Genomic DNA, 25,801 nt, shown 5'->3' on the forward strand with positions numbered 1-25,801 from the left:
TAGCCCCATAATGCACTTTAATTTTGACTGCAACCCGCTGCTTCGAGAAATGAAACTTAACGATGCACGTTAATAATACTGTATGTCGCACATAAGGGCAACTTCAGTAAAACCGGGTCATATTAGTTAGTAGATAGTTTGATGAACTTATGATTCTCTAGCTTTTTGCTTTCTGTCGTCTTCCAGCAGCACCTGGGTGACGTCGCTTCAGGTGTTCGGCTTTCCAAAGGCTCATACGACCAACTCGATTGACTTTTTGTTGAAATATGTCCATACTCTGGACTTTCTTGTCCGCTATTCAACTGCTTCGTGGTGCCGCTGTCCTCTTTGCCGCCCTGAACGCACGAACCGGCGCCGCCGCCATTTCTGCTGTTCTCCTTTCTTTTCTGCTGTGCGCACTTGTTTACAACTGACCGCATGCACGTGTTGACGTGTTTACATCATCGACATTCGAAGGTATTTGCGGGCGGACGTATTTACGTAATCGGTGACGTTGACTATAGTCGACCAGTCGGGACAGCCCTATTTTATTCCCTTTCTTATTAAAGTTTTGGTTAAATTATTTTTCTTCAATGGTACAATCATTAGTAACAAAAGAATTACATGTAACATTTAATAGTGAAAAATAGAAATCCAAAAGGTGGATTAAAAGTATTTTAGCATTAACATAACTGTTACATCACTTTCGACATTTTTTCCATACAATAAGTAAATTAATATATGTATTAGTATTTTTGTATCCATTCCTCATTGAATCAATTCATAATTTAGTTGTTTTGAATGAAATAGAAATTGCCAAATAATGTATAAGTGAATGTTTAACGTTATTTCATATTTATTAGATAATTGTAGAATTAATTCAAACAAATTATTCATAAATAATATATTTAAATTGTTAGCAAAGTCTTTATTAATATTAATATTAAAATTGTAGACAATAATCTACAAGATTACCACGATAACATTCTAGTTAATAACCTAGAATCTAGGTCAGTCAATTTTATAATAAAAATGAAAACTTTAACATAGTTATTAGTGAATGTTCCGTTTTAATCGTCCGCTGCCGCGATTGAAGCTCACGTTCCTCTTAAAGCCCGCAGCTTGGTATTTATTCTTCATTTTGCATTTTTAAAATTAAATTTGTTGTATTACAAGTATTTAGAAGGGTGGGAACCATGTCGGAGGGTTTGCAACTGCGTAACAGAGGCATAAATCCCCCCAAAATAAAACTTTAAAATAATAATAATAATAATAATAATAATAATAATAATAATAATAATAATAATAATAATAATAATAATAATAATAATAATAATAATAATAATAATAAGAGGGCGGCACGGTGGTCGACTGGTTAGCACGTCCGCCTCACAGTTCAGAGGTCGTGGGTTCGATCCCGGCCCCGGCCTCCCTGTGTGGAGTTTGCATGTTCTCCCCGTGCCTGCGTGGGTTTTCTCCGGGCACTCCGGTTTCCTCCCACATTCCAAAAACATGCATGGTAAGTTGATTGGATACTCTAAATTGCCCCTAGGTGTGATTGTGAGTGCGGATGTTTGTCTCTGTGTGCCCTGCGATTGGCTGGCAACCAGTTCAGGGTGTCCCCCGCCTACTGCCCAAAGACAGCTGGGATAGGCTCCAGCACGCCCCGCGACCCTTGTGAGGAGAAGCGGTACAGATAATGGATGGATGGATGATAATAATAATAATAATAATAAGAAGAAGAAGTCAACCTCTCCTTCATGGGGGATTCTGGTCCCCATTAACCGCGACAAACAAGGGATTACTGTATACACATTTTAACAAACTGATCTGTGAATGACCTTGCCATGTCATTGTGATTTTACGATAAAATGTGGCTGGATAGCACAAACGTTTCCCTAAAGGAATACAAACAACTCTCGTCAGCAGGCCAATTTCACAAGACTTCAGTATTAACACCACAAGTATATTTTAACATGTCAGCGCAGCAAGGGAGAGTCACCAACATTTTCTAATGTGGAGGGTCACATGTGTGTTCGCACAGCAACCACTTGTTGTTGTTGAAACTGGAGCATTTCCTGCCTCATGCAAGTTACACAACTTTAACATTCTTTAGTGGTGATGGGTGGACACACCGAAAAGCAAATTATAAACTTCAATTAATGTGACATTCAAAGTTTTTATTGAATGAGTTAAAACTCACAAATGCATAACCCAACGGAGATTTAATGAACTGTAATTAAAACGCCAAATGATAAGTAATTACAAGATTTACAAATATTGCACATTTGTTCACAAAGTTTAGTACAATACTACTGAGCCACTGGGTTATGTTCTTTCAACAAATGTCTCTGACTGCAATATAAAATTTTGGTTAAATATTCTGTGAATATTTGATCACTTTACATGGTTTCTTGATATAAAGAGTTGGTTCCATGTTCATTTTTGCTAGTGCGTAATGGCTAAACGAGTTACAGCAGAATTGGCCCGCCCTAACCACTCAGGCCTTTCAACTGTGAAAATGAGTTTGTTCATTTCCACCAAGGCATCCGGACTTGATTTGCCAACCACAAGGAAAGCTCATTATCAACTTCCAAAGGAAATGCTGTGGAATAAGCAAACATCCTCTATAATCATTTACAAGGAATCACTTCATTTGATCTGGTCTTTACCTTTTGTGTTTTTTTAATTCACAACATCTGACTTTCGGACCGCTGAATAAAAACAACTCAGTTGAATGAGGCACATGTAAACAGTAGTTGCAATGTTTTAGATCTGGTCGTTCCTAGATGTACCCCATCCTGAAAAAAGAGGGAAAAATTATGCCACCTTATGGCAATCATTTTACCCAGTGCTTTAAGTGGAAAAAGTACATCCCTTATTTGACTGTTGCCAGGTAAAACAGGCGGTGGGTAACAGGAGGTCATTAAGTTGATTAATTAATGAATAAATCAATTATTAATCGATATATAAAAAATAAACAAATACACACATACTGTACATGCATACATACATAAACACATACTTTAATTGGACGTTTGACCAGCAGTCTGACAATTCTTGTTCTTTGCAATTACTGTTGACATCACTGGCAACAAGTGAATCAGAAGCGCTGTTACTGTTAGCTGGCTGTCCTTCACTTGCATGATTAACGTGACATCCTACATCATTGCCAATCGCTCCAGCACCAGTCCGGATTCTTTTTGAGCCCTTTTGGAACCACTGCAACGTTTATGGTTTCCAACCAATAACCAGAGGCATTCCGTTAGTACTGACGGAAGGTTTGTCAGTCCGTCATTAAAGGATGCCCGTTTTGTTGACGACTGACAGAAACACACCCTACCTGTTTTGTATGTTTGTTGGCGGGGCTGACTACAAGCAAGGTTGCTTCCACTGAATATATAGAGGAAGTGCTCTGCACTTCCATTCTTTGCTGGAACTGAACGTTATGAAGACGTCATCGCTGACCGTGGTGGTAGTCTCAAAGAGCTATACTCTGCCACTGAACCAAGAAGAAGAAGAAAAGAAGAAAAAGGAGAACAAGAAGCAGACGACGAGCATTTATCGACACGAGTAGAAGTGCGAGCTACTTGTATTGGATTTCACTTGGGGAGTAACGGTACATCTATTTAATCAATGTGTCTGCCCCACGATCTGGCTACATCGGTAGGCATTAGACAAATGCACATCGATGCTGGCCACACGTCGACACAACATGATTTTTATAAATTATTGATTGATTGAATCGATATAATTAACAAAATAAATTTAAAGTCCAAATTCCCAATGCACTTTTATTTTTTATTCAGGTTTGCATGTTATTTTTAATCAACTTAATATAATAAACATTTGTTTCTCGCTTGTGCATGCCATCGCCAGTCAGTGCTGGAGATTTACGTACGTCATGCTCGCAACATAGACTATAATAGATCAACATAGATCAGGGGTCTTCAATCCTGTTCCTCGAGGGCCACTGTCCTGCCTGTTTTCCATCTCTCCCTGCTACAACACTCCTGATTCAAATGATCAGGATCGTTATCCAGCTTCTGCAGAAGCTCAAACTGGCCCAAGTTTATTAATCATTACGGTTTCAATCGAAGATGTAAAAATAAGAGAAGCACTATTTTAATTTTAAAAAATTAAGTGAAAAATACCAACCTCCATTCTGTTACAAAGACGTCGATATTGTCATTGTCTACAAACATTTATCTTAGCCGTATATCACGTTCGACTAGTTCCACTGGTTCAAAGTCCACAGTCTTTTTCACTTCGACGGTGTCCACCATTACTGGCGGATATTACTGATATCCTCCGAGGAGTCACAACACCGTCACGTGTATATTCCGATGCATTTTATTGGCTAGGAGACCGAGAATTGGATTAGACAAAAGAGAATGACGTATTCGCTCTCCCGGCTTTAAAGGTAGAAAGTTAAAAAACTTCTCGTCCTCCGTCTTCCATCCACAAAATGGGCGTCTGTCCGGGACGTTTAACATCCATCCATTATCGATACCGCTTATCCTCACAAGGGTCGCGGGGCGTGCTGGAGCCTATCCCAGCTGTCTTTGGGCAGTAGGCGGGGGACACCCTGAACTGGTTGCCAGCCAATCGCAGGGCACACAAAGACAAACATCCGCACTCACAATCACACCTAGGGGCAATTTAGAGAGTCCAATCAACTTACCATGCATGTTTTTGGAATGTGGGAGGAAACCGGAGTACCCGGAGAAAACCCACGCAGGCACGGAGAGAACATGCAAACTCCACACAGGGAGGCCGGAGCCGGGATTGAACCCACGACCTCTGAACTGTGAGGCAGACGTGCTAACCAGTCGACCACCGTGCCGCCCGTTTAACATACAATGCTTCACAAAAATAACGTGTTTTATAATCTGGAGCACCTTGTATATGAACAAATTTTAAAATAGACCCGTTCACAGATATAGTGCCTAATAATGCTGGCCAATGGCCCGAAAAGTGTGGTACAGTGTTAGTAATTTTTCATGTGGATCATGCTATCAAAGCTGAAACAATGTTTCCCTGTCCCCGTAAAACTCATCTAAGACAGCAATAGGCTACAACTTACCTGTTAACTCACACAAAATAGTATTGAAAGTTTATATACTTTTTATCCCTAAGCTGACCACTCAAAAATGATCGTTCTCTGGATGTAAGGTAAACTTGTAATGTATTTTTATGGCTCAAATTTGACTAAAAAAGCAACTTTCCTTCAGGATAGTAATACATTTGGGTTCAGTTGTGGAAAATATATCCCTGTGTTTTGTGTATGTTGTGGTAGAATATATAATATACAATAACTGGCTTGTTAGATATCATCATTGGTGAGTGAGTAAAGTTAAACCACTGGAGGTCAGCATCGATATTTTCCTACAGATGATGACATCATCAGGCATGAGGCACAGTGGCAGTGAAGAAGAAGTCCCACCTTCAAGAGATTCAAATTAGATGACGCTGTGCAGAAGCAGCCACCTGCAGGAGCGTCTTCCTTCAAGCAGTTTTGACATCAGGCAGAGAGGATCAGCCATTCGCAGACAGTGCATCAAACAGAAGTGAAGATCAAGCCCTGTAAGGAAATTATTGGTGAGCATTCAGATTTAACCAAGATTCAAATCTGCTTTGGCAAGTATTGTTTTGTTACAGGAAAGTGAGAGTCGAAAATGCCCAGGAAAAATGTTATTATACAAGAGATTGCTCTTTTACACATTTTTGTATGTTAAATGCAATCATGAATGTGTAAGTCGTAGCGTGATGGGGCTACAGCTGTATGAAAATAAAAATGATTTCAATTTGGGGTACTTAAATGTTGTGTACTATTATACTGCATTCTATGAGAGAAAACAATTCTGTTGATTTATGAGCAATTTTAGCTGGACGAAGCTCCCTTCAATAGGATGTGCTGTGCCTTTCTACACTCCAAAAACAGTTGGGTTAAAAATAAGACAATTTGGGGTAAAAAATGGACCGATACACAAATTGGGTCCATTTGACCCACTTTCTTGCATTGTTTTCTACAAAACAGCCCATTTATTGGGGTTGTTTTGTACAAAATTACCCAGTTTTTGGGTTGTTTTCTGCAAAAACAACCAAGAAAGTGGATCAAGCTGACCCAAGTTGTGGATCTGTCCATTTTTTTTTACCCCAAATTGTGTTATTTTTAATCCAACTGTTTTTAGAGTGCACACGAGTGCAAACTATAACTACAAAGAACTGTTGCCTGCTCATATGGATCTCATTATTATGTGCACATTTAGTAAATCTACATGGAGTTTTCCATACATTAAGTTTTCCATGTAGTGATTAGCTTTTGGTTAAAAGACACATTGCAAGACATTTTAGTTATAACAGGTTCTAGTAACTCAGGCTCAAGGTTGCTCTGGAGAGCTTCACTTGAGTAGAGTTTGCAATCCCCAATTTAAGATATTAGAAAAGTAGTCTTTGTAGTGGGACAATTACAATGCAATAGGCAGGGGGGCACATCATTTTTTTCATGGGTTACTCACATGAGTACCAGGGGATTGTCTTTGGTACGCACTAGTGGTTCAATGGATCACATAAGTCACAATTCGGATCGGTCACAGATTTTGAGTCACGGATCAGATAGTTTTTCAGATCAGAAAAACAAAAAAGCTAAATAGAACTTTTTCTTCATTTATTTTATAAAATACTTTTGCCCATGAAAAAAAATCAACTCCTAATATCTAATATGTCCGTTTATGATTTAAAGCAACACTGTGCCATATGTCAGTTTTAGTTGATTATGGCGGCGCCATGTGGACAAAAGTGGTCATGTTTAGACAAAAGTCAACCACATTTCCCATGCACGTCAGCGCGTAGTATTGTGAAATACTGAGTTCTGGCTGGCCTGCAAGTTGGACTAAATTGCATTTCTATTTCCAGTGGCTGGGTGAAAGATGAATAGCAATGATGTAATTAATCTAATTTTGTTCAAACAATACAGTAAGTATTCTCCAGTAAGGAATCATATTTGCGTTGTCCAATCTTTCCTTAAAACAGAATTTCCTATGTGAGAAACGCTCACGGTACATGTCGTGTATGAATGTGCAAGTATTGTAACAAAATACTATACTTTTGTTTTTTTGTTTGTTTTGGGGCTTCTGCCATGACACCAGTAATAGCGTGTAGACGTTCGAGTTCCTTATAGTGAAAGGAGGAAGTGAGTATGCCACAAAGCAATTCAGGACATTTGTATTTTTTTGTGTGCCAGGGTTGCTTCCATCCTCCTCAAAGTTGCTTAGTGCGAGTAAAAACGATACAGACCCCCCCAGGGCATGACAAAAGTCCCATTCAACTACTTGTAAGTCAATGTTTTATCAAAAGAGTTGTGGAAAAAAATGTATTAAGGTCGATTTCCTGCCTAGTGCTGCTTTAAGAATGCAACTTAACGCAATACAAGGCAGGATACATTCTTATTTTATACTTGGTACAGTGTATGAAATAAAAAGGTATCAGAGCAACCCTCCACCCTTGACCTGGGTACCCTTCCAGCCGCGACCCTCCGGCCACATTCCTAAACATTGTCGGCCCCCGCCACGTTCTGCCCCCCCAAAAAAAGTGTCCGTGATTTACGCCGCCGCGGGAGATGTGCTAATGGCAGAAGCTTTTTAAGGATCATTAGCTGGCTAATTTACGATTCGAACCCGCTGTGGACACGCTTCAAAATGCGCCACTAGTACCTTACTACTTACCCAACTGCGTGTGCTTACTTCCATTGCGAGCCCCGCGGTTGGTTTTGTCGTATTGCATAATTATTTGGGTCCAACAGACGGCCAGAAGTCGCATTCAACAAGTTATTTATTTTCCACACTTCCCTTTGTTCACGGCCTTCAAAATAAAAGCATACCAGCAAACCACTATAGACAGCAGGTTTGCTACGGCGTATTTCTGGAAGTAGAAGACGCCAGAAGAAGTGGATGATCTCCACCTTGATGTGCCAGCGTCATACTTGAGTGCTGCGCGCAGCTTAATACACTCCCGGACACAAGTTGTTTTGAAAGTTAAGTTCCAAGTTGGGGGGCGTCGCTTCAAAAAGACAGCGACAACAATGGGTATCGTACCTGCTACAACCATAAAGGGACCGAGATGACTAGACTATGCATTTAATTGTATTGCCAAACAGCAACGAGCTGCGTGCTGCATCCTCTCTCTCCTCTCCGTGTGGGAAACTGTATGTCATCTCAACATGTGACATAATGGACCGATCAGAGCAGCAACAATTCCTGATGTGTGCATGGCATGTGTTGCTGACCTGTCCCCAATAGCACAATGCGTCGGTCACGTGGATCAATGCGGCAGTTGTCGCTCGCGCCGACGCGGGAGTAGAAAGAAGCCTAAAAAGAAGCCTTTCACCGAGTAGGTTGAGAGGAAATTTGGCCGCCTCGCCACCACGTCAAATGCATGAGGGTTGATTAGTGGACTAAAATCCACTTCCGGCCATGCTTTTAAAAATTTGTCGCCCAACGCCCCCCCGCCCCAAAAATGGGCATCCGGCCGGGCCACAGTGTCCGACCGGTCTGGCCCAGGGACGGACTGCCCAGCTCTGCAAGGTATCCTGCCAGACGTTTTGAGCAGAATGTTTTCTTAAAATTATGGAATGAGCAAAAGGGTTTTTATAAAACAAAATGGAGACAGAGTTTTATTTTTATTTTATCATAATGAAAAAGACCTTTAAGTGCAATTTAAGGCACCTTCCTTTAAACATGGACAGTGCATTACAAAGTCATCTGGATCCACACTGCAGTATTAAAATGAAGTTAAAAAAAAAAAAGTAAGCCACGGAACAGCAGTTGCACTACCAGCCGGGCACTTGTTGCTAATGATAACAGCTGCCAGCCACTAACGCCGGAGACTTGTGCTGTATCATATACAATGACAGCGTAATGAATTAGCGCGTTACTAGCGTCCTAAATTAGCGACTGAATATTATTTCGGGAAGTCAAGGTAGCCATTATGCCACCATGTGGGTCACTTCAAAGTAAGAGTCTATTAAGGCTATCGCATTGGCATCAATGACTCAATGATGTTTTTTGGGAAGCTGTATTTTGAAGTTAGCCTTTGCGGAGGTGGCGTGTTCGTTGAATAAATTTGGAAAATCCTCCCATACATGCGACTTACATGATCCATAAGGGTTTTTCAACAGCTATTACAGTGAATGCGGACTAATCGCGTTGGCTTAAAGTGAACGCGCACAGTTTTTTTAACCAACCAATCTGCGGAATGTGCCCGGCCCGAACCGTGATTCCTGATCTGTATCGATCGCGGGCAAAGATAATCCCTTGCACCACTCGTGTGTACAAGTACGCAAAGGCGCGTCATGACGCACATGACGTTACGCATCAGTGATTTCTGTTGCGCATGCGTAGCTGCATACCAGTTATGTGCACCGCTGGTAATAGGATAAATGTTAATGCTAATCAGATTTCTGTGTTTTCACCTGTCGGCACTGCAGGTGAAAATCGGTAAACTAATCTGTCAACTGTGATTTTTTCTTTTGGGTTATTACATTCAATTTCATGAAATGTTCTCGTCTCAGGAGCTGCAGATGGAACCAGTCAATGAGATGGGCAGCGTAGACGACAACTCTACTCGCTGTCCCTCCATCGATGACTTCCGTAATCAGGTTTACTCCACATCCTACTCTCTCATCACGGTGTTAGGCCTGGCTGGAAATGGCTTCGCCTTGGTGGTGCTGATCCGAACGTACCGCTCCGGTTCCCCTTTCCAAGTCTACATGCTCAATCTGGCTGTGTCCGACCTGCTTTGTGTCAGCACTCTGCCAATGCGGGTTGTTTATTACGTCAACAAGGGACAGTGGAACCAGGGAGATTTCCTGTGCCGCATCACCTCCTGCGCCCTCTATGTCAACCTCTACTGCAGCATTTACTTCATGACAGCCATGTCCGTGACGCGTTTCTTGGCCATTGTCTTCCCTGTGCAGAACCGACTCATGGTGACAGTGAAACATGCACGCCTGGTGTGTGTGGGAATTTGGATTTTTATCTGTCTAGCATCATCACCCTTCCTGATGTTGGGCCAGAAGTATGATCCCGTCACCAACAAAACAAAGTGCTTTGAACCTCCGATAGGTCAAGATGTGTCAAAAGTAGTCATGTTGAACAATTTGTCTTTGGTGCTGGGTTTTCTCCTCCCCTTCCTTATCATACTGCTTTGCTACGCTGGCATTATCCACACGCTACTGTCCCGCATTCCGGGGACTAGACGTCAGCAGGATACAGGCCCGAAAGCCATTCGAATGATCGTCATTGTCCTACTGACCTTCTTTGTTAGCTTCATGCCATATCATGTGCAACGCTCCATCCACATACACTCCCTGTCCCGGACTAACACGCCCTGTTCTGAAAAGGTTGTTATGCAAAAGTCAGTGGTTGTGACGCTGTGTCTTGCCGCAGCCAATTCATGCTTTGACCCTTTGCTTTACTTTTTCTCTGGGGAGGCTTTTATCAACCGTCTTTCCTCTATGCGCCTGTCACGATCAACTAGCACCTATAATAATTCTGCTAGGCTAAATGTTGCTAGTACAGAGACTGGCGTCAACCAACATCTCCATGCCGCTTCATTTGTACCCAACACGAGCGCTGTTCAATAAGGTAAATGACATGTTGAAAAACCTTGATTACTCACAAGAATGTTGTATTTGTCAAACTAAATTTAAAGCACTGTAATTAGTAGACACCCTATTAAATATTTCGCTTACTGTGTCATTAAAGTGGAAGTCAATCCTAATTATTTCTTTACTATAAAATGTTCTGTGCAGCCCCACTAGTCTAAACATGGCATTCTGATTAATATTTAAGTTTGGGGAATATGAGTTAAGCAGCAAAATCCACCCGTTTTTGTCCATCTCAGGGGGCGGCCATTTTTGCCACTTGTTGTTGACTGAAAATGACAACACAGTTGCTCAGGGCTTACGTAATAACCAATCATGGCTCATATTAAAAAAACAGGTGAGCCGTGATTGGTTGTTAGGGTAAAAGAGGGTCTGAAAATGCCTGCGGGTGAATAAGTTAAGAAAAAATCCATCCATCCATCTTATTTCCTGCACTAATTTACAGTGTCAATGGTGAGAAGTGGGTACACCTGAACTCGGTCGAAAGTCAATCCCAGGGCAAATGCTGTGCACTTAAAAAAAACACACAAAAAAATACACGCTTATGCCATGATCTGTGTTCTTTGGTTGGTTTTGATTAGATTTCATTTTGTCATGCTCCCCCTGTTCCTCTTTTTTCATGTCTATCTAGTAAGATTTTTGTGTCCACCTGCTCCCTCTTCCCATCAGTTTCCTCATCTACTCATGTCTTGTTCAGTTGTTGCTCAGTTTCTTGTCAGTTTACTTGTATTTAGTTCCCTGGTTTCTTTCTGTGTTTCTTGGTTGAGTGTTTGTTTTTCCCGATTGTCGGTGTGTTACTTTGAATGATTGTTTTGGACTTTCATTAATTTAGTTTTTTGGATTATTCAAAGTGCCTTGTTTTCCCTTTTCCCAATTTTTTTTTTTAACATTTTGAAATTAAATACTTTTTGAGAGCACTCCTGTCTTGCTTCCCTGCACTTGATTCCTCAACCTTGGAAAACCATAACAGTTTATTTCCCTCCTATTGACTAGATGGACATTGTATTTGCAGGCTTCTTCTGTTACTGAACAAAAAAGTGAATCATAAAGAATTCACATATATATATATATATATATATATATATATATTAGTGCTGTCAAGCGATTAAAATATTTAATCGTCGTTAATTGCACATTTTATTTATTGTAAAAAAATACCTTAATTTTTCTGTCACATTATTTTGGGGAATTTTAATAAACTTAACATGAATAAGAGGATTTGATTTTCCTATGAAAATACTTTATTAAAGCGAAGTCAACCCAAACATATTATTTTTTAAGAATATGCTACATACAAGCCCACTAGTTGAAACAAGGCATTCTGATAAATATTGCATTTGTGGAATAAGAGTTAATCCACCTGTTTTTAGTCACTGGGGGCGGCCATTTTGTCACGTCTTTCAACTGAAAATGATATCACAGTCGCTCACGTAACGATTACAGCTCACCTGTTTTCTGAAATTGAGCCATGATTGGTCATTATTTGAGCCCTCAGGGCATCTGTGATGTCATTTTCAGTCGAAAGAAGTTATAAAATGGCCGACCTTTAGATGGCCAAAAATGGGTGGATTATACAATTGAACTCATATTCCACAAACAAAATAGTAATCAGAGTGCCTTTTTTAACTAGGGGGGCTGCATAGAACATATTCTGGAAAAAAATAAGTTTGGGTTGACCTTCCCTTCAATTGAAAAAAAACAAGCATTGGATTCAACTCACGCAAACAGCCACCAGCCCTTTCAAACACACACACGTACACACACACACACACGCACGCCCACGCACACAATCGGGTGACTTGTTGCTCAAGCTCTGCTTGGTTTTAGAACGACTAAAAAGATTAATACTCGCTACTCGAGTGTCTAATAAACATATTTTGTTTATTGAAATTCTGCTGTGGGTATATTTTAATGTAAATGGTGTCAAATAAATGAATGAGAAACAGTTAGTGTACCGCTGAGATTGTCCCGTGCAGCTCTCGCGCCGCGTGTTGTCGTGCTGTTATAACATACATACATATTATTTAGTATCTATTATTTTTCTAAAATTCTGCAATATTGTTTTGTGAGTATACATTCATTTATGTATATTGTGCTTAAGTATTTATTCCTTTTTTATTTGGTTTGGTACGGCGCATTTCTTGTGCGAAGGAAATACGAGAGAGAGAGAGAGAGAGCGAGAGAGAGAGAGAGAGAGAGAGAGAGAGAGAGAGAGACAGAGAGAGAGAGAGAGAGAGAGAGAGAGAGGTGAATTAGAGCGCTGCTGTTCACGTCTCAGATACAACAAAACACTGTCCTGCCGTGTCGGTTCTCTTTAGCAAGGAAGACGCCAGAAAAAATACATAAAGTGAAACCTGTTGTAACCCGCCATACCACGGCCTCCGAAGATAAGGAAGAACAACTTTTGAGCGTTGCACTTCCAACAACGTACTTCACGACTATCATCAGGCGGACTCAGCCGTGCATGTGTCAGCTGAGCAATGTATCCTCATTGTCAATATTTTGAAGCAGATGTAATGCCTCCTCTACTCTAAAGCTTTTTTTTAAATATACATGTATGGATCGTGGTGGCCAGCAGCATTGATCAATGCAGCCGCAGGCGTCAAAAGGGGGTTGGATTCCAAATTGCAACCGCTCAGGTCCCATTTCAGAGGCTCAAAAGCATTTCTTGTATTTTGACCTAACTGTATCATACCTGTATCACCTGACTGTATGTGGGAATGTTGTGAGTGTCGCAATGCACACTTGCTTATCTTTTTTCTCTTTCTTGTGCTAAATCCCGCAAAACCTTCAGTCTCATGTACTGTATGTATTCATGTCATGGGACTTATAATAAAGCTCAAACTATGACACTTAAAATACTGTAGTGAATACAAGCATTTAATTGTGAATCTGTATCACTGCAATGTTGCTTTTGTTAGGCACGCATAAAGCAAGGAAAGGTATAAACCTGCTGACTACCCCATGCCTGTACTTGTGGTGAGTGTGCATGCATCCCCAGGATCTGAGTCACACAGCTGAATGTATAGTGCAAAGGTCACTAATGGTGCCCATAGGCAGCAGGTAGCCCATAGGACCACATGAGTTTCCTGGAACCTACTTCTAAAAGATTCACCATTGGTGGGAAATAGTGATTTCTGAGAAATGTTATAGAAGTGATCATTTGAAAATGAAACGCTTCCTGGGATTTACTGAATTGGTGTTTCAAATTGATCTGTTTCCAATGAACATGAACATGGTCAGTGTTTTCTCTTAGGTTAATATCATTATTTGTCATGTCTCGTCATTTACCATGTTGTCAGTTTTTAGTCCTGTCTTTTATGTTGTCATATCTGCATTTATTTTGTAGTAATTGTTTCCTCTTGTTTTAGAAGCTGTACTTCCTGCTCTCGTATTTCCTCATCATGGTGACTGTCTGGCACTTTGTCCAAATTCACTTGTTGGATCCTCCGAAGGCCACTGGACTAATTTTTATGAATAAGGCCGGATGGTCCAGGCTGGAAGGGTAGCCAGGTTGCGGCCGGAGGGCTGGGGTCTGACCAGAAAAAAGGTCAAGTGCCCAGCTCTGTGTATTTCATTCTTTAGTAGTCGTAGTAGTAATAGATTGTTTATTCTGTCATCAGTCATCATTACAATCCATAATATATGCACAACATAACAGTTACAATCATGTGTCCCACGACAGAATGGCACAGGCAGAAGCTAAAGCTTATTTAAGCCTGGCCTTTCCTCCCCCTTAAGGCATCCTGATTGTTGACAAGTTACAGCTTGTGTCCACTAGGTGTTACACCAGCACAGATATTGTCCTTGCTCTTCAATATTCCATCGTGATTATTTTCCATCCATACATCCATCATCTATACTGCTTTATCCTCACGAGGGTTGCGGGGGTGCTGGAGCCTATCCCAGCTGCCTTTGGGCAGAAGGTGGGGTACACCCTGAACTGGTTGCCAGCCAATCGCAGAGCACACAGAGACAAACAAACATGCTCATAATCACACCTAGGGGCAATTTAGAGTGTTCAATTAACCTACCATGCATGTTTTTGGAATGTGGGAGGAAACCGGAATACCCGGAAAAAACCCACGCAGGCACGGGGAGAACATGCAAACTCCACGCAGGAAGGCCGGAGCCGGAATCGATAACACGACCTCTGAACTATGAGGTGGACATGCTAACCAGTTGACCAACGTGCTGCCCTGATTATTTTCTAACATTGCTGAATTCTATTAAAAATGACATTCCATACAGTATTAGTCCAAGGAGAATTCATCATTTTCTGTTGTCACTGGTATAATCGATCAAACCTTAAGCACAATGGAGAAAGAAAACCCATGGACTAACAGGAACTTTAGATGCCAGGGCTCCATACAAACAATTGATTAAGTAGTTGTGTTTTCAGTGGTAGTTGCTAAAGGGGATTTAATAAGGTGAAAAGGAACCTGGGAACCTTCTTTTTATTCATTGCTTAACATATAGGCAAAGGAGTGCCTTGTAGATCTCCATCTGTAACAATGAGGGTTGTTGGCGCTAATGTTAAACGCAAGAAAAAGTTTCCTCTCACGTGTATAAAAAGACCACATTTAAACATACATTTAGACAACAGATTACTAAGAACATAAATGACCCTGAGATCTGACTGCTGAGACTGACTGCTGATGAGCTCATAGAAGGCCACTGTATTAGTGGTTCATAAACAGATTACATAGAGCACATGATCAACTCCCTCTTCCGTTTGCACAAAAAGATGTTTGTTTCTGTCAGAAAGCAATGATGGTTACATGGTTACATTGTTAGTTTGGCTAATCTTCTAGCATTTAAAATGCGAGGAAAGTACCCTGAAAACTGTTCTGCATTGTAAATGGGCTGTCACTTGTACAATGCTTTTCTAACTTTGGTACTCAAAGCGCTTCACACTGTAGGCCTACCTCATTTACCTACTGATGACATAGCATGAGGGTGATTCAGTATCTTGCTTAAGGATACTTTGACACGGCCACAGTGGGCGGGGATTGAACCCACAACCGCTAGGTTGGGAGATGACCACTCTATATCACTGAGCCATGACACCCCATTTGCATGCACTGCAAATCTGCTGATGTTAATAGCACAATAGGGTGTTAATTTTAAACCAGCTTTAACCAGCAAAGTGTCTATATGCATCCACGCTACCTGGCATTGAAGTAACATTTTACTAAAGTGTTAGATGTTCAACACCCAATAGAGTGTTACAGCAACAAATTGTAGTGTTGACACTAACACTAACTAAAGGGTATTCATGCCAACAATCTACTGTACATGCTTCACTATCTTAAATAAAACACATTGGAAAATTTGAATTCAAAACACTTTTTTTTTAAATCAGTTTCCGACAACTCATAAAGCAGCAGTTTGGCACAATGTAAAGTATGTTCTTTCATCATTTTCCTGTGAAAACTGCCATCATGCCAATAATAAAATCAAGTCATACACACAAATAACAGTGAACAAATCCTATAGTAACAAAATCTGTGGTAAAAAGAAGGGCCTTATCGTCAGAGTTTGGCATTTTACAAAACTTTGCTGGTCTGTCGTTCGTCATCCGTCAGCGGCCTGGGTACCCGTCGGTCATTCGTCAGTCCCTCATTTTTCATGACAAACCAAATTGTAATTGTCAGTTGGTCAGTCCATCAGTTAAGTCTGTCAGTTATTCCGCCAGATGTCCGTTGGTCCATCAGTTGGTCCCCCCCAAAAAACTTCAGCAAAACGGGCGTCCGTCAGTGACGGACCAATATACCTGGTTAGTGAATATTACTATGCCGGATGAGAATCCATTTCCGTCAGTGCTTAGTCCGTCATTTTTAAAAAGTGTCCCGTCATGCGTTAATCGTCAGCACACCGGGTGTCTGTCAGCCATGCACTGACAGTCCGGCCCGTCAGTCTGACGGAATACCCACCGCTGCTTATCGTAAGGAAGATGTTAATTTTTTTCCTGAAAGTAGGGGTTCAATTTCAGTACGCACACATACAAACATTCCATTCTGGCATTCAGTTCTGCAACACTAGACATTACATATTTGACAAGGCCTTTTCACCTGGTCTGGATAGCGCAGCATCTCTCTGTGTGTGAATGTTGCCTTCATTTTAACACTGACTGGTTGGTTCGACAAACATTTCATCTTGGGCAAGCTTTAATCACCTGATGGCTGTTCAGATGTTGAGTGGTCTTGCAGAGTCTTAGGGTCACCTTCAAAATGCTGGGCGATATGACTAAAAAGTATATCACGATATAAGTGTTTTGTATTGGTGGATATTGATATATATTGATTTTTTTTTCTTTTTTTAACTATTGAAAATAATGACCGGGAGAAAAATGAATTTAGGTTATTTTATTTTAACATAATACTTAACCTTTAAGAGGTCAACGTAACTATGAAAGAATGAATTAAACTGGTCAATATAAAGATTTAATAAACTCGCCTCGGTGGTTGCTACCAGAGTGCGCGGGCAGAGGATGGCATGGGATGGCCAGCCTCACCACGGCCTTACTAGGAGGGCGTTAAAAATGTGGCGCTCGCCGGAAGGCCCGTCACAGATTTATGGGACATCCCACCTCCGTCGCCACAGGCGGGCGAGGAGGGGATGCCGTTGTCGGGCGTCTTGCTGAATGTGGGCGAAGTGGGCGGCGATGATGCAGTCGCTCACTCAAAGCCTCCCCGACGCAGGAGAGCAAGCCGCGGGCCATGGAGCTTTCTGCTCCAACACCAGCGCTATGCCTAGCAATAAGCTTTCTCCACGGCCAAAATTATGTTGTTTGCATTTAGTGCAGGGCATTTGTGGGATGCATGACGCCAAGGTCCGGAGCTTTGTACTTTAGTACTTTTTACATCCTATTTTGATCTGAGTAGCTGAAGTATTGAAGACACAAGAGTACACTATGTGTTCTATTTTGCTTGAGTGTAGTTGTTATATCAGTGCAATACTATAAAAATATTTTTTTTATTCATAGAGGTGATTGAAAAAATGAACTATTGGTTTATAAAAGGTGTAGTGTATGAACATTTTGATTTAGTGGATATTCTCTTTGTTAAAGTTGATGAATAGCATAAATATATGTGCTGATCTGTTTGTCAATGTTGAAAAATGATTTGCGCATCTCAGTTAGGGTTGGGGACGGGGGCCTATATTTCAGTCCCTCCAGGATTTCGCAGCAATTTTTTGTGATTTTTGTGGTCTAAAATGCCTGATTTCGCGGGCAGTTTTCCTAAAAGTTCCAATAAAAGGGTCATTGTTCTGCTTTCGCCCTTACTATGTTGCTCTGCAACCCCGTGCTTCTCCCCTTTCTCTGCACTCCTCCCTCTCTGCAGTGCTCGAGTGTGGCAAGAGGTGGGGCTGTTAATGCTTTTAATTTCCAAATTTTAGCAGCCAAAGGTGAGTGGGGGGACTCGGCACTGCAGGCAGTTTTCCGAAAGGGACGAGTTGGGGAGTGAGGGAGGAGTTTGGCTCACTCAATGAACTGATAAAGTTAGCCACGTGCATAGACAACAGGCTCAGGGAGAGGCGGAGGGAGAAGACGGACCAAGCTCACCGCTCTCCCACCTTCTCATCACTCAGCCCAGCCGAGGCGGGCAACTCCTCCTTCTCTTTGGCTGTCAACACTCCTGAGCCTCGATCCAGCACAATCCCCCATGTGGAACCCAAGCAGTTGGGGAGGGCCCGACTCCCCCTCACTGAGCGACAGTGCATGAAGAACAAACTCTGCCTCTACTGTGGCCAGGGAGGCCATGTCGTCGCCAGCTGTTTCGAGTTGCCAGAAGACAGGGCTCACCAGTAGGAAGGAAGGTATTGGTGAGCCGAAATTTCTTCCCCTTCCTCCTCCCAAACACATGTACCAGGTAAGATTCAAGCGTCTAAACGCTCATTGCCTGTCCAGGTGCTGATTGACTCAGGGGCCGATGACAATTTCATAGACATTGACTATGTTCTAAGTAACAACCTATCACTGACCCCGCTATCTTCCCCAAAGAAGGTGGGAGCAGTAGATGGAAGCCTCCTAAAAGAGATAACACACCGTACCACTCCCCTTAACCTGGTTCTCTCCACTAAACACCAACAAATAGTTGAATTTTATGTAATAACTGCCCCACTCACGCCTGTGATTTTAGGGATACCCTGGTTAAAGTTACACAATCCTCACATAGACTGGTCTACAGGTACTATTCGGAACTGGAGCAACCATCGCCAGTCCCACTGTCTAAAGTCAGCGGTACCCATCAGAGTCCCTGGTCCCACCCGTGCCTCAGAAGTCATTGATTTGAGTAACGTCCCCAGCGAATACCATGACCTAAAGGCGCTTTTTAGTAAGGACTCAGCACATTCCCTCCCACCGTACAGGCCCTACGACTGCAGTATAGACTTGCATCCCGGGGTTCAGCTTCTGACTCACAGACTATACAATCTGACCAAACCAGAACAGGAAGAAATAGAGAAATACATTAATGAATCGCAAGCTGTAGGACTCATAAGACCTTCCTCATCTCCAGTGGGTGCAGGGTTTTTCTTTGTAAAGAAGAAAGACAGAATCCTGTGCCCCAGCATTGACAGATCACAGTAAGGGTAAACAAGTAACCTCTGCCACTTGACTCAGCATTCAGCCCTCTTCATGACGCAACCGTGTTCTCCAAATTAGACTTGCGTAACGCCTACCACCAGGTGAGACTCCATGAGGGCGATGAATGGAAAACTGCCTTCGATAACCATTTAGGCCACTTCGAGTATCTGGTCATGCCTTTTGGGCTCACAATCACTCCAGCAGTTTTCCAGTCTTTGAATGACATACTGAGAGACTTGCGAAATAAGATTGTGTTTGTATAACTAGATGACATCCTCGTGTTTTCTCGATCGCAGAAGGAGCATGTGGACCACGTGAGGGATGTTCTCAGGTGTCTGCTGGAAAATACGTTGTTTAGGCCGAGAAATGTGAGTTTAAGGTTTCCATTGTTAAATTCTTGTGCTAAGTAGTGAAAAAAGGGCAACTCAGGGCCTACCGCGCCAAAATCGAACCAGTCAAGGGATGGCCAGTTCCCAACAGTCGTAAGCGACTACAGCATTTTCTTGGGTTTATGCATTTCTACTGGCGAGTCATTCGCAACTACAGCAGTATCGCAGCACCTCTTACACAATTGACCGCGAGCAAACTTCACTTCACGCGGTTCACTGAAGCTCAATGTGCTTCTGCTTGTGGCTGAGAGATCTCTTTGTAAACGCAGTTTTTTCCATTTACCCAGAACCCAAACAGCATTTTGTGGTAGAGGTGGACGCGTCGGATTCAGGAAATGGGGGCTGTGCTCTCAGCGCATGCCTGCGGACCAAAATCTGCACCCCTGCGCTTACTTCTCCCGACGCCTCTCCCCGGCTGAACGCAACTGGGAAAGTGTGAACTGCTGGTTCTTCAGGAGTGGCGGCATTGGCTGAAGAGAGCGGCTCAGCCTTTTTGTGGACGGACCATAAAAACCTGTCCTACCTCCGCTCTGCCAAAAGGCTGAACTCCTGCCAGAGTCGTTGGGCCCTCTTCCTTAGGCATTTTGACTTCACCCTCACCTACCACCCCAGGTCCTGGAACGTAAGCCAGATGCCCTCTCCTGGCAGTTTGGCTCTGAGGAGGGGTAGAACGACACTGGGACCACCCTCAACTCCCGGCCCGTTGGTCGGTGGAGCAGGAAGTGCTTGACACGCTCAAGAATCCGCCAAGAGATGTCCGCCAAGGAGACTGTTTGTTCCACCTTCCCCCCAGGATACCTGTGCTCCTCTGCGGGCACACGTCACGAATCGCATGCCACCCTGGCGTTCATCAAACGCTCTCCCTTTTCCAGCAGCGCTTCTGGTCGCCGTCCATGGCTGCGTATGTTCGTGCCTTCGTCGCCTCCCGCTCAGTCTGCGGATTTCTATGCCCGCCACCCAGGTAAACTCGGTAGAACGCCAGGTGGTGTTCTATGTGGGTACTGTCATGGTTCTGTGTTTGCCCTTACTATGTTCCTCTGAAAACTCCTGCTTCTCCCCTTTCTCTGTCCTCCTCCCCTGCAGTGCTAGAGTGTGGCAGGAGGTCGGGCTGAACTCAGAGGCGGAGACTCACCCACTCACCTGAGCCACATCAGGCTGATTAGATGCCAGCCTATTCAGATTCTTCCCTTGCTTCTGTGCCAGAAGATTCCTCGACCTCCATACTGTCTTGCCACATTTCTGCCCATTCCCTCCTGCCACGTGTCCCAGACTCAAGAGTCGCCTATGTCCGGTGATCTAATTACTTTTTAAGTTTTGGATTGAGAAGGTTTCTTCTTTTTTCATCAGTGAGTACAATCTCTGTGTTTGTTTGAATACTGTTGATTTAATTCATACGACCTTTTTATTTCTACTTATTATTTACTACTGATTGAGCTGCGATTCACCCACTTTTGTTATTCCTACATTTTAGCTATTAAAGCTCATTCATAAAATTCAAACAATCTATCCCCTGTTTATTTCTTGATTCCATTAATTTCTTTTAGTGAATGAACAGCAATACTATTAACGCCATCTTGTCATCAGAAACATTTTTAGAGTTACTCCGGCTTATTTAGACAATAAAATAACTGAGTCCGCACGGTCTTAACAAGGGCAGCTAAAATTATTTAGGTGAGTACCAAGTGCACCAGATAATTAAGGGAAAGAGCTGCTGTAAAAAAGGAGTGGCCTTTCCTTATATCCAGTTATTCGGCAAAGATGCGCGGGCCGATGTAGGCAGGACAGACGTCTTAAAATCGAGGCAGTGAGAACCTAAACAAATCTTTACTGACACCGGCTTGAGCAGCTTCCGTCTCTCTGCGCCATTGCGTTACAGCGAGCGGGGAAGATTAACCCTTTAAATGGAGAGCTGGTCAGGACTCTTTAAGGGCCTGTAAAACATTATAGGTTCTATAAAATAGTCCTGCGATAAGTGGGATCCGACACACTCCTGCGCCTTCTTCTCTTGTAGACTCAGCTTCCCCAGAGTCCAACCGAGAACTATTGGCAATCATCTTGGCCTTCCAGGAATGAAGACACTGGCTCGAGGGACCAAGGAGCCATTCATTGTCTACACAATCACAAGAACCTGTCATACATCCGTACTGCCAAAAGACTGAACATTGCTACTAACCCGCAACAACTTCACACTCACCTACCGCCGGGGTTCCAAGAACGTGAAACCTGATACCCTGTCCCGGATCCATGACCCTGAGGAAGAATAACCAAACCTGAGAACATTGTACTTGAGGGTTGCATCGTGGAGGTGGTCAGATGGGAGGTGGAGTGGAAGATCCAGGAGGCTCTGAGAGAGATCCTGGTAACTGCTGGATGCCCCACGGGAAGACTGTTCATGCCCCCACCACTGAGGTCCGAGGTGTTACAATGGGGGCACTCATCCAAGGTAGCATGTCATCCCGGAGTGAACCGTACAATTAATCTCATCTCCCAAACGGTTCTGTTGGCCAGAACTCAGGACCAATATCATCGACTTTATCAAAGCCTGTTCCTTTTAGCCTGCACATATAGTAAGGCTGACCACCAGCAGGGTAGCTTCAGCCTCAACCGGTTCCACCTCAAATTACCTTCTGGCCTCAAGACCACAATCCGCATCATTCAGCACGTCTTCTGGTTCCATGGGATCTCGGTGGATATTGTGTCCGACCGGGGTCCCCAGTTCATCTCCCTGGTGTGGAAATGGTTTTGCCGGGCCCTAGGAGCCACCGCAAGCCCATCATCCGGTTATCACCTTCAAGCAAATGGACAATCAGAGTGCAGGAACCAGGACTTTGGGGGCTTGCTGTCATTACCCTGGTTCTGTGTTGGTGTTTTTTTTTTCCCAGCTGGAGTGGTGGGCGGTTACCTCCATCAGCACACCTGCGTCTCATGATAATCAGTCGAGTATAAAAGGGCTGCCAAGCTGTTTGCTCCTCGTTTGATTATTCTTCTGCTTGCTCTAGACCTTAGTCACAAGTATCGAGTTCTTTAGACCAGTGTTTTTTAAACTTTTTTGAGTCAAGGCTCATTTCTTTCATTGTAAAAATCCCGCGGCACACCACCAGCTGAAATTGTGGTAAAAAAGCTCATTTTAACAATATAAGTATTGTATTATTTATATAAGCATTTTTAACATAGAAGAATGACGTTATATTATAACATCTTGAATAGGAATTAAATAAACACAGAAAAAAGTATTTTAAAATGTTTCATATTGAAACATGGGCCTGTTTGGTAAACATGCATCACTAATTCGCTTGTCTCTAAACAAGGACAATTAGCTACCTGCAGCTGATACTGGTATGGAAGAGTACTACAATGTAGTAGCTACATGATTACGTGCCACACGCTAGACCGCGCAGGCACACAATTTAGACAATTTCCCACGGCACACCTGACAATATCTTGCGGCACACTGGTGTGCCACGGCACATTGTTTGAAAAACACTGCTCTAGATGTCGCTTCTTGTCATCAGCAAGTATTTTTTGCTCTTTTCTGCATTTTTGCCACAGTAAGTACTGTATTTTCTGGACTATAAGTCGCTTTTTTTTTTTTTTCATAGTTTGGCCGGGGGTGCGACGTATACTCCAGAGCTCATGTGTAATTGGAACGATACAGTCGTGTAGTGCTTGTCAATGGATGACTTTCTTTTATAATTTATTACACAGCATTTAGAACAAAATAGTTTACCCTTGCTTTCATGCAGGAGGTTCGGATATTGATTTGTCCAGTCCTATGTCGTTTTTAGTTGGTAAATGCTTTCGTTCCTGATCGTCTGAAATAAAATGTGATGTAGGGTTTTCTTTTTTGTGAATTCAGCTACCCCTCTATTTCCAGGAAGGTGCCCGCACTGCCATTTGAGACACAATAACCCCCAAACTTTTTTAAAACGCAGTTGTTGCGGGAAAGTTTAAGTGCAGTGAGCAGCAGAGCGGACGGCCCTCTGGGTGGGGAATTCATATTCTTAAAAAATATTTGACCCATTTGCACTCATTGCAAACGGTGACGTACAGTTTCCTTCAGCTCGCGGATGTCGCCAAAAGCATCTCTAAAGAAGAGGGCATCTTTAAATCTCAGAAATGTGAATGAATTGGTTTGCCTCAGTGACTGAGGATGAGTAGAGAAGAGGGCTGTCTTGTTTTGTGTGGATTAAGTCAGTTAATCTAAAACACGACGTGCTGATAACTTTACTGCTTCTCACTCACTCTTATAGTAGAAACGGAACATAACACTCACCCGTCAGGGACCACTCGGAAAACATAAACTCTCAGAATATTACAAGGGCCATATATAAATGTGTACATTTTACACACACACACACGCCTACGCATGTACACGCACACACACTTTTTTTGCACACATTTGAAATATTTATGTCACTGTTCTGAGGCCCTTTTGCGTTTTTGTTTTTGTAATGAATAAAAAATACTGTCTACTACAGAATGTTAATAATTTTAATTTAAAAATTTCAATTTCATCTCATGAGGATTTATTTTCATAATAAAAAAATACATTATATCTGGACAGTATGTTGAATGTATATATCCGTCTTGTGTCTTTTATCTTTCCATCCCAACAACAATTTACAGAAAAATATGGCATATTTTTTAAGCTGTGATTCACTCGATTAAAATTTTTAATCGTTTGACAGCCCTAGTATATTGCAAAACAAAAGGTTAGTCTGTCGTTTAAAACAACCTCTGCATCAGAGTCAGATATTAACAAATGTCATGCCGCATGATTCGAATGTACGTCACTGAACAAAACCTCCATTGTCCTGTTGTTATGTCATAAATGTGGACACAACACAGACATTGGATGCCACTGATAACAGAGTTTATTGTAGTAGAGCAAGTAAATGTGAATTTTGGGTAGAATTGTGGACTTTGTGATACAAGCATGGTATTTGGCATGAACTTTTTCAGAATAAAAGTGCTAGCCACAAAGAAAATGCAATATAGCGGCAACTTTATCAAGATAGCTGCCATATGGGCATCTGTTATTTCATTTTTCTCAGAAACTATGGTGCACATTGTGACATAAGCATGAAATTTGCCAATTTCAGTTTCAATATGACAGCCGTTTTTTAAAAACTTTAAGGTCTCTGTTGTAATTTTGCTCCGATAGCAGTGAAAAAGAAATATGTTTGATTAATTGACATGATAATACTGAATTTGCGGTAGAACTATCCATTACCCTTACTTGCACTGTTTTTGGCAAGATATAGGGCTCATTCGCTACAATTGAAAATGCATGAGTCCTTTCATTTTTGTGCTTTTTTAAAAAAAGGAATACCCCATATATTGTCTTGTTTTGTTTAATGGACTGCTTTAGTTCCAAGAGCTGTTCATCTCTGATTCAGTCAAAAAATAAGTGATTTCACTGAGTAGTTTTAATAGGGGTGTCAAATTAGTGCATTAATTGAGATCGATTAATGACTTAAAGCATTACCTATTGTAGGCGGTAAGGCAAGTTCAGGTGCAGAGATAAGACGTGAAAATGGAGGAGCATGTGAGAGTTGTTGGTCTGATGAATGGTAAATAAAAGGAAAAAAACGCCCCGACGGCACTATAAAGACAGAGTGATAGGCCTTCTTTGTAATAAGGACAATGCTTACCAAAGGAGTTCAAGCCTACCACATAAATGCAAAGTAACCAGCCGCGACTAAAGCCAAAGCTAATGATAGCAACAAAGACGCTAATGTAGCGAGCCATTGCAAAGCTCTTCACCAAACTAAACTTGAGAACAGCCGGTGTGTGCGCAAGTCTGCGACCGACGGGCTGACGAATGTTCTTGTTGAAGACAAGTGATTCATTGAGGTGCAAACGTCAAATGACCCATCATACAAACCACCGTGCAGGGCTGCAGTGATGACTAAAATCAGCAAGATGTATGACGGTGAAAAGCAAGCTTGACATTTTGGTGGGGGATTCGGACCTCAACTTGCAACCACGGTTATTTGGAGGTGACGGACACTTTATTGATGGTGAGTGGAACTTCAACTCATTTTGCTCTGATTATCGTGAAAACAGAAACCAGGGACTTGACTGGTAAATGTGAAAAACAGTTCCTCAAGGTGGCAAATGACTGGGTAATTGAAAAAAAGATATACTGTACACCAGATAAATACAGATAGCTAC

The 25,801-nt window shown here is 42.2% G+C and overlaps 1 protein-coding gene across 1 annotated transcript; it reads left to right on the forward strand.

Moving 5' to 3' along the window:
• Positions 1-5,495: 5,495 nt before the first annotated feature.
• Positions 5,496-18,718, forward strand: cysltr1 (cysteinyl leukotriene receptor 1). Its single transcript, XM_086022511.1, has 3 exons — positions 5,496-5,580; positions 9,551-10,625; positions 18,239-18,718. Exon 2 carries the CDS (start codon positions 9,560-9,562, stop codon positions 10,622-10,624), a length of 1,065 nt encoding a protein of 354 aa, XP_085878637.1. The 5' UTR covers positions 5,496-5,580; positions 9,551-9,559; the 3' UTR covers position 10,625; positions 18,239-18,718.
• The last annotated feature ends 7,083 nt before the right edge of the window (positions 18,719-25,801 follow it).

The sequence above is a fragment of the Filicampus tigris genome, chromosome 2 (assembly GCF_054856515.1).
Source record: "Filicampus tigris isolate MCC_2025a chromosome 2, RoL_Ftig_1.0, whole genome shotgun sequence".
Lineage (NCBI taxonomy): Eukaryota > Metazoa > Chordata > Actinopteri > Syngnathiformes > Syngnathidae > Filicampus > Filicampus tigris.